General features: G+C 41.2%; 1 protein-coding gene across 1 annotated transcript; it reads left to right on the top strand.

The window, feature by feature from the left end:
* The first annotated feature begins 947 nt into the window (after nt 1-947).
* Nucleotides 948-1,559, top strand: LOC138892974 (uncharacterized). The gene has a single exon (XM_070176735.1). It carries the CDS (start codon nt 948-950, stop codon nt 1,557-1,559), a length of 612 nt encoding a protein of 203 aa, XP_070032836.1.
* Nucleotides 1,560-10,018: the final 8,459 nt, after the last annotated feature.

The raw sequence follows: 10,018 nt of genomic DNA on the forward strand, positions 1-10,018 counted from the left end.
CCCTTTCTTGACAAAATGCTTGATAGGTTGGCCGGCCGAGCGTTCTATTGCTTTCTAGATGGATATTCAGGCTACAATCAAATCCTTATTAACCCAAAAGAGAAAAATAAAACAACCTTCACTTGTCCCTATGGAACTTTATCTCTCAAGCGGATGCCATTTGGCTTATGCAATGCACCGACAACGTTTCAACGGTGTATGATGGTGATCTTTACGGATATGGTAGAGGACTACATTGAAGTATTCATGGATGACTTTTCGGTAGTTAGGGATTCCTTTAATGATTTCTTGTCAAATTTGGATAATATATTGGCAAGGTGTGAAGAAACGAACTTGATGTTGAATTGGGAGAAATGTCATTTCATGGTCAAGGAGGGTATTTTCCTTGACCACAAAATTTCAAAGAAGGGAATAGAGGCCTACAAGGCGAAAATAGAGGTGATTTCTAAAATTCCTCCTCCAACATCCATGATGGGCGCGAGACATTTCTTGGGTCACGCGGGGTTCTTCCGGCGTTTCATAAAGGATTTTTCCAATGTGGTGAACCCCTTGTGAAAGATTTTGGAGAAAGATACTAAATTTAACTTCAATGATGATTTCATGAGAGCATTTGAATTGCTCAAGTTCAAGTTGACAACTACTCCCATTATCACCGCCCCGAATTAGAGCATTCCTTTTGAACTCATGTACGATGCTAGTGATGTGGCGGTTGGAGCAGTTTTGGGGCAACATATCAACAAGATCTTTTATCCAGTCTACTATGCTAGTAAGACCATGAATGATTCCCAAGTCAATTACATTGTGACCAAAAAAGAGCTCCTTGCCATTGTGTTTGCTATTGAGAAGTTCCGCCCGTACTTGATGGGTGCAAAAGTGATTGTCCACACGGATCATGTGGCATTTTGTTACCTTATGAGAAATAAAGATTCCAAAGCCCAGTTGATGAGATGGGTGCTTTTTTGCAAGAGTTTGATATAGACACCCAAAACCGAAAAGGAAGTGAAAACAAATTGGCAGACCACTTATCTCATTTGGAGGAGGAGGGGAGGCCGCATGATGGCCTTGAAATCAATGACTCCTTCCTCGATGAGAAACTCTTAGCCATTTCAAGGAAAGAGGTGCCATGGTTCGTGGATCTAGTAAAGTTTCTGGTAAGTGGTATCACCCCGGATGAGTTCTCTATAAATCAAAGGAAGAAGCTCAAACGGGATTGTCAAAACTATTATTGGGATGAACCATATCTTTTCCGGATTTGTACGGATGGAGTGATTAGAAGATGTGTACCAGAGGAGGAACAAGTTGAAATTCTTTGGACTTGTCATTCTTCGCCGTATGGTGGTCACTATGGTGGAGCAAGAACGGTGGACAAAGTGCTAAGTTGTTGTTTCTATTGGCCCACTCTTTACAAGGATGCAAGTGATCTAGTCAAGTGTTGTGATGAATGGAAAAGGGCTGGTAAAATGCCCCTCACCACCATTTTGGAGATTAATATTTTCAATGTGTGGGATATTGACTTCATAGGACCTTTTGTGAGTTCTTATGGAAACACCTACATCTAGGTTGTGGTTGATTATGTGTCTAAATGGGTTGAGGCCATTGCTCTACCGAACAATGAAGCAAGAAGTATGGTGGCATTTTTGAAGAAGAACATCTTCACAAGATTTGGTACTCCGCGGGCTATTATAAGCGATGGGGTTTGCATTTTAGCAACAAAGATTTTGACACCTTACTTAGCAAGTATGGTGTCACTCATAAAGTTACGACTCCATATCATCCTCAAGCTAGCGGTCCAGTGGAAGTCTCCAATGGAGAGATAAAGAGTATTTTATCCAAAATAGTGAACGCTAACCTGGCGGATTGGTCAAAGAAGCTTGATGATGCACTATGGGCTTATCAAACTACTTTCAAAACTCCTATCAGGATGTCTCCATACCGGTTGGTGTTTGTCAAAGCTTGTCATCTTCTGATAGAACTCGAGCACAAGGCCATGTGGGCTTTAAAGAAGTTAAATCTTGATTGGGATGCAACTGCTAACTTGTGGGTTGTACGTTTGAATGAATTAGATGAATTCCGGTATCATGCATATGCAAGTTCCTCCTTGTACAAAGAAAGAATGAAGTACATTCATGACAAATATATCCAAAAAAGGGAGTTCAAGGTGGGCAATCTTTCTTTGTTGTTCAATTCACGATGGAAGATGTTTCTCAAAAATCTGAAATCTAAATAGAGTGGTCCCTTTGAAATTGTAGGTGTGACACCTTTTGGTGCATTGTACTTAAAGAACAAAAGTGATGAGGTATTCCGAGTCAATGGACACCAGGTGAAGCAATATTTAGGACAAGCTGATGATGGCCACGTGGTGGAAGTGATTCGTTTGAAGTGATGATAATCTGTGTCATGCCATGACGTTAAATCATGTGCTTCTTGGGAGGCAACCCATTTTTCTTTGTCTTAGATAGGACTAATTTTGTGCTAATTGGATTTGAAGTGTGTTGCAGGAATGTGTGTGCTTTATAGGAACTGGGCTCAGAAAAATTGGCTAATTAAGAAAAAATGTGTGGACTGCACAATTCTTGATGCTGTAATAGAAGGAAAATACGGTCGCATAATTCTAGTGCAGACCGCACAAACTGAGATGGTAAATTGCAAACTCTATGAAGTTTTTCTGTTAGAGAAATGGTCAAAGTGCGGCCGTACAAGGAAATCTATGGTCCGCACCAAAACATGCGGTCGCACACGTAATTCTAGGACCGCAGGACAACAGAGGGAAATTGAACAACAGGTAACAGAGTACGGACTGGAAAAGGAATTTTGCGACCGCACTCGTCTCTTGAACCCTTTGCCAATCCCGTATAGTATAACTAGTAGCCCTAAGGCCACTATTGAGAATTTACACTCTCTGAGAAATTAAAACAAAGGCTAAAATTTTGCACACTACTGAGTCAATTATCCGCCACTTAATTTAACATATTTGATCATTCCTTAACACCACTTCATCACTAGTATGTTCAAATCATTTCTAGAATTCTTCAATTTTCTTAGTTAGTTTATAACTTATTAGTTATTTTACACCATTTGTCAATTTCATATCTATGAGGGGTGTAATTTGTGTTAGGTAAACTCCTAGTGGCTATTTGGGGAATGGGTATTTCGTTTATCATGTTCAATTGCTACTACCATGCCCAAATTGTGTAAAATATTGAAACCATATAGGACTGTGCTCGATTTAAGTTTGAAATGTGCGACCACACAAGAAATTGTTTGGTCCGCAGAATTACGTGCTAAGGGCATCTTGTTAGGCAAAAGTACGGATCACACTTGAAATTGTGCGGTCCTCAAAATTTCAATCGTGGCCGCATAAAAGTGTGTGCGGCCGTAGATTGGGGCGTTCTCTGTTTTCATAGAGTTGCAATTTTTAAGGTATCCACTATGTAACCTCACTCAAAAATGTGCGGTCGCACTAAAAATTCTGCAGACCGCACTTCCCCAACCTGCATCATGTTTTGTTCTGCAACTTCCTGCTTACCTGCATTTGAACTAGAACTGACACATACTGATGTTTTGTGCAGAATATGGTTAGATCCCATTATCGTGGTGATACATGAAAGGGGATGGGTGAACCTTTTATAGGTAGAGGCAAAATCACTTTACCCCTCGCCCCCCAAAGAGTAATAGGTAAGAAGGCCACAGCAGGCCGAAGTAGATAGCTATAACCCTCCTAATCAAGTTAATATGCACCGTTAAGGGAAGAATCGGAGGGCAACTCAGTGCAAGAGCAACCTATTGTGAAATCACAAGCACAACCGCTTCAGGACAGATACCAATTGAGAAATAAGCCAACCTCTTCCGAGAGCAATTCTGAGGGGTCGGCAGGTAACAGCCTGGCTTCAGAGCCTTCATCTACACATTCCCCCGACACACCAGCTACTACAGTGGATGTGGATGAGATACCGGATGATGGACGAGGGGGTGATACCATAGTTGTCGAACTTGAGAGGTCGAACAAGAAAGAAATTTGGGAAGATTGGTTCGTCAGTCTAACTGTATTAAATGGTTTCCGAGAGTGGTGGCCGTCGAGATCGCTCACTCTTGAGCGTCAATTCTTGTTGAAAGATCTTAATAAATACAACCCGGTAGTATTGAGACAATTCTGGGAGCAGAAAGGGTGGACATGGTTCACTCAAAGTGTGTTAAATGCCAAAGAGTACATGGTCTGGGAATTTTACGCCAATGTGGAGGACATAAAGAATGGGACCAAAGTGACAAAAGTGAGGAATCTGAAAGTGAGGTTTGACCAGAGAACCTTGAACACATTCTTAGGGTTAGAGGATGTAGAGCTGGTGTAATTCTTGGAAAAGGTGGCTATAGGCGATGTAGTTCTCCCATGACTAGTTGCGATTCTGGCAGCTCCGGGACCACCACCACCATGGATTACAACAAGGATTCCTATTCAGCGGAACACCCTAAATTTTGAGGCAAAGGGATGGCAGACTTTTATGTGTAGAAGAATAGACCCGTGCCAAAATGAAACAAATCTCCCGATCCCGTGGGCAGTGCTAGTCGCCTCTATCATGGCCGGATACGCAATCAATATGGGTGTCGTGATGTCTGCCAACATATTTTTGGTTGGCAGGTAAAGTGACAGCTCCTACTTATATCCCAACGCTATCAAGGAATACCTTACGGATTAGGGGGTAGAGCCGAGGAATTTTGACACAAAGGTTCGGGCAAAGAAGCCTTTCACTTGGTACTGTCTGAAGGAACTGATGAACCCGAAGAATAAGGGTCAGTCGACTACTACCATGGGCCAGCCTGATGAGCCTTCGGTGGTAGTGGCAGAGTTAGTAGGCATGCCTTCCTCTCCATTAGTGCCTTCTACCAGTACAGCTGCCTTCCCACCACCTCTTTCTTTAGGGCCTTCAACAATAGTTCCCTCCACCTCGACTTTAAGGCCGGTGCCTATACCCACTCATCCACTATCTGAGCTTCGAGTCTCCCAGACACTGGCGAGCCTCAACAAGTGCATGTAGATAGCTACTGCAAAGCTATCTGACTTATCCAGTGTTATTGTAGCATAGTCATCCTCCCCGACACACCAAATTCCTCCAACATTGGAGGATACATTGAATAAGATCTTGGAAAACCAAACCAACATCATGAACACCTTGGTAGCACATGGATCAATCATTGAGGACCTGGGGAAGAAGGTAAATAAAATGAGGAAATCCCAGGCATCCAAGAAATCAGTTGACATGTTGAGGAGAGAGGTGACCAAGATAGCAGCAGCTAGTGAGCTTCCATTTGATTTGCTCATAGGGTCAGACCCACCAGCATCAGCATCTCTAGCAACACTATTTGTTCCAGTTGCACCAGCTGGCCAGTCTGAGGAGCCAGACATGGCTGCCGACAACGCATTTAATTGTGTTCCCAAAAACTGATGAAATATGCTTAATTGTAGGAATGGAAGAAAATGAGCCTAAAAGATGAAATCCAACTCAAGAAGGAGCAATATGAACCAAGGACAAAAACAGGAACAAAAGCTCTAAAGTGCGGACCGCTAATTATCATTTGCGGTCATAGATTGTGCAGAAGAACTTATCAGAGATTTGTAAGAAGTGCGGTCCGCACATAAAATATGTTGACGTAGAAGCAAGGCAAGACCGGAATTTCAGATAACATGCATATCAAGTTCAACAAAAGTGTGGACCACACAATTATTGTGCAACCGCAGAAGATCAGCTATGCAGCCACAGTTGTATATGTGCGGTCCACAAAAGAGCCATGTGCGGTCGCACTAAGAAATGTGCGGACCATAGAAAGAGAGAGATGCGACCGTGATTCAGAATGGTGCGGCCGCAGGAGTCCAATCCCGTCAAGCTGAAGAAAAGTGCGGACCACACATGGAATTGTGCGGCCGCAGAACCACCGAAAGGGCAATTTTGTCCCAAAATTTCAGCACTGTATAAATATTAGAGTTTCCTTTTTATTAGGTCAATTTTTGGAACTTTTGACATCAACAACCATTTACTTTGCCCCTTTTAGTAGTTTTCTCTTTTTTGAGCTTTTTGAATATTACTTTTATCATCTTAATCATTAATATGGGTTTCATTATCACTTCTTCTTCGTTATCTTCCAATTTAAACATGGTTAGATTGATTTTCACTAGGGTTGTGACCCAACCCTAGTGTGTGAACTTAATGGGTGTTTTATTTATCACTTGTTTATGGTTGGGTGTTGATTATCTAGCCTAGTTCTTGCTTTAATTTGAACAATTAATGGTTACAAACATTATTTCATGCCTATTTAACTTGGTCTCTACTTGAGAAAGAGAGATTTAGTCTAAAAAAAATTGGCTAGCAAGAAATTGGATCAATCGAGAGATTGATAAGATCAATTAAATAGCGGAACCAAGAGATAGTAAAACCCGACTTGAGCTTATTATCAACTTCTTTGTTCAATACCCATTTGGACTTGGGAAAGCCAAATTGAGTGGGTACTTGAGTGTTGATAGCTGTAATACACCCCGGCCAATAAAACAAGCTTTAAAGCTTACAACCCATTAGGCGAACACCTAGGTGAAGGTCATAGCCCTAGGCATTTTATATCATTTGAAAAACAACCAAAAATAATTTCTTAGTTTAAATTCTTAGTTTGTAACCATAGTTTAAATTAGACCTAGAAACAACCCAAGGTTATGGAAGTGCAATTTGAGATAATTCAAGCTCCTACACTATAATATATATCCTTAAGATACATTCATAAATCCCTATGGAAGATCGACTCGGACTCCTTGTTGGGTATTACTATTGCATCGACCGTTTTCATATCCTCAAATAGAGGAGTGAAATTGGAGTTGCGATCCGGCTGGCTGAAATCTAGATGGATGCGATTCAGCTGATGATTAAGCAAATGGAGAATAATACACTTGCCTACCAACAAGCTTAGTTTTGATTACAACCAACCAATCAGCCTTATCCTTTCGCAATGGATATGGAGCATAATACACTTGCCTAACTTTTTCTGCAATTATAAAAGGATCATAGCAATCATACTCCCTTTTTATTAACCTCAATTATGTTATACTGTGAGTGTATATTTGTAACTTTTCTAGGTGTTGGGTCAAACCACTTGCATCGAAAAAGTATGATCTTCTTATTTGACCAATCGACATGTTTTCCCAGGTTCGAAGCATATCCCTCGGGCATTTTTCGGTTTGCAACCAACTCACTCATCGATGCGTACAACCTCTTTAACCTAGGAATAAGAAGTAAGTAATGCATCGACTTTGAAACAACCTTCTTCTTGCTGGAAACCCGCTTAAAATGAGTTTTTTCAAAAAAATTATAACTTTCTAAATCTGCATTACCCTTATAATAAAACATGCAACCATCTTCACAACAATTTATTCTAATAGACGAGAGTCCTAACTTAGAAACCTATTTTTTAGCCTTATAGAAATCTTCAGGTATGTTGAAAGTTGGGTCAACTAGTTCACTCATAAGGGCAATGACATAATCCTTTCCCGCTTGAGAAATATTGGTACCTGATTTGACACTTAATAATCTAACTGCAACAGACAACTAAGAGTGCATACTCCCTTAACTTAGTGGATGATTAGCGGGCTTAACTGTTCATAAAAATGTTTAACCTCTGCGTTAGAATCCTGTTCAACACTTTTATGGGGTTCAAACTAGAAGTGCATCCTAAAAGCATCCAAAACCATTTCATGGTATCTAGGATGTTGAACAGTATTCCCCACAGACCTACTACTTTTACCAACAACTATGTTATGAAATACACCATCACTACCATCAATCTCTCCATGCCTATCCATACAAAATAATTATCCATAAACCTGTAACGACCCGACCGATCATTTTGAGAGTTATAGTCCCGTTTCTCCCATTTTTTCTTCTTTTGTTCTTTACAACTGTATTATGTCTTACCAGTTGGTTGTTTCGGGTCAGGAGTGGTTTTGGAGTGAATTGAGACACTTAGTCTCTTAATTGGAAGCTTAAGTTGGAAAAGTCGACCAAATGATGCCTTGTGAGTAAAAGACCTCGGATTTGCATTTTTATGGTTCCGTTAGCTCTGTTAGGTGATTTTGGACTTACGAGCGCGTCCGGAATGTGATTTGGAGACCCGTAGTAGAATTAGGCTTGAATTGGCAAAATTTGGAATTTTGGCTGGCAGTGGAAATTTTGATATCGTGGTCGGATTAGATTTTAGGAAGTTGGAATAGGTTCGTGGTGTCATTTTTGACTTGTGTGTTAAATTTGAGGTCAATCAGACGTGATTTGGTAGGTTTCGGCTTCGTTGTAAAATTCGAAAGTTTAGAAGTTCTTTAGGATTGAATCCAGGTGTAATTTCGTGTTTTGATGTTGATTTGAGTGATTCTACGGCTCGACTAAGTTTGTATCTGGTTATAGGACTTGTTGGTATAATTGGTTATGGTCCTGGAGGCCTCGGGGTGATTCGGGTGTTTAACGACTTGATGGGAGTTGAGGAATTGTCGTTGAATATGCTGTTACTAGTGTAACCGAACCTGCGGAGTGAGAACCGCAGGTACCTACCCGCAGACTCAAAGGAGGAGTCATAGGTGCGATGGTCGTAGAAGCGGATTTAGGGGCGTAGGTGCGAGTTTGGACCGTATGTGCGATGTATTTCCCGCACCCGCGAAGAGCGCAGATGCGGTCACTTGTTCGCTGGAGCAGAGGAAGTGTTTTAGTGATTTTTCTGCAGAAGCGGGTCTTTGCCAGCAGATGCAGAAATGGAGCCGCGGGTGGGAGAAGTCTGGGCAGAAACTATAAATAGAAGACTTCGAGAGTTTTGACCATTTTCATCATTTGTTAGCTCAGATTTTGGGGATTTTGAGAGAGATTTCGGAGTAATCACTGAGGTAAGTTCCTTGTGCATATTTATCTTTAATAATAGTATTTCCCCACTGATATTTACCCGTAGTTGGTGAGTGTTTGAGGTGATATTTGGGATTTTAGGGCTTGGGAATTAGAGAGTGAATGTTGGAGTTTTGTAGGGCCAATTGATGCAGGATTTTGATAAATTTGGTATGGTTAGACTCGTGAGTGAATGGTATTTAGGGTTTTGTGACTTTGGTCGGGTTTCGAGATGTGGGCCCAGGGGGAGGGGGGCGGGTTGAGACGATTTTAGATTTTGTATATATTTTAGTAGTTTACTTGTGAAATTGATCCTTTTAATCAGTATTGATTATCTCGTACTGTTTGTGGCAAGATTTGGGTCATTTGGAGGCCGATTCGATAGGCAAAGGCATTTCAGAGTAGTATTTCTACACGGTTGAGGTTAGTAACAGTCTTAAATATGGTTTTGAGGGTATGAAACCCCTATAATTGGTATTATGTGAATATTTGGAGGTGACGCACATGCTAGGTGACGGGCGTGTGAGCGTGCACCGTGAGGGATTGTGACTTGGTCTGTCCCGTGAAAAGTCGAATAGCCATTATTATTACGTGTTTTCCTTGTCTTTGAGCAATTGACTACCTTTCATGTTAGAAACCATGCTTAGGCTATATGAAATCACTGTTGGGACCCGTAACAGTAGTATACTTGTTGAATTGACTACTATTTGTTGTCTTGTTTTCAGTCGCAGTCTTACTTCTGTGTTATATCTCTGTTCCCTCTTATTTCTTGTTGATACTTATTGTATTCTCTATTTGGGCTAATTATTATGATCATCTGTGAGCCCGATGGGCTGGAGAGGTTAGTGATTGAGATAGGGTCTAAGTGCCGAACTGCGAGCTGTGAGATATATAGATCGGGTTGTATGTCGCAACAAGCCTTTGAGCTATATTTATATTATTGGATCGGGTTGCATATCGCAACAATATTGGATCGGGTTGCACGCCGCAACAATATTGGATCGGGTTGCACTCCGCATCAATATAGCGCTTGGGCTGAAGGATCTCCTCTGGAGTCTGTACATCCCAGTGAGCGCAAGTACCTATTTAGAGTGTGTATTGAGTGCTGAGAGCCGAGAGTATGA

This window comes from Nicotiana tomentosiformis, chromosome 5 (genome assembly GCF_000390325.3).
Source record: "Nicotiana tomentosiformis chromosome 5, ASM39032v3, whole genome shotgun sequence".
Classification (NCBI taxonomy): Eukaryota; Viridiplantae; Streptophyta; class Magnoliopsida; order Solanales; family Solanaceae; genus Nicotiana; species Nicotiana tomentosiformis.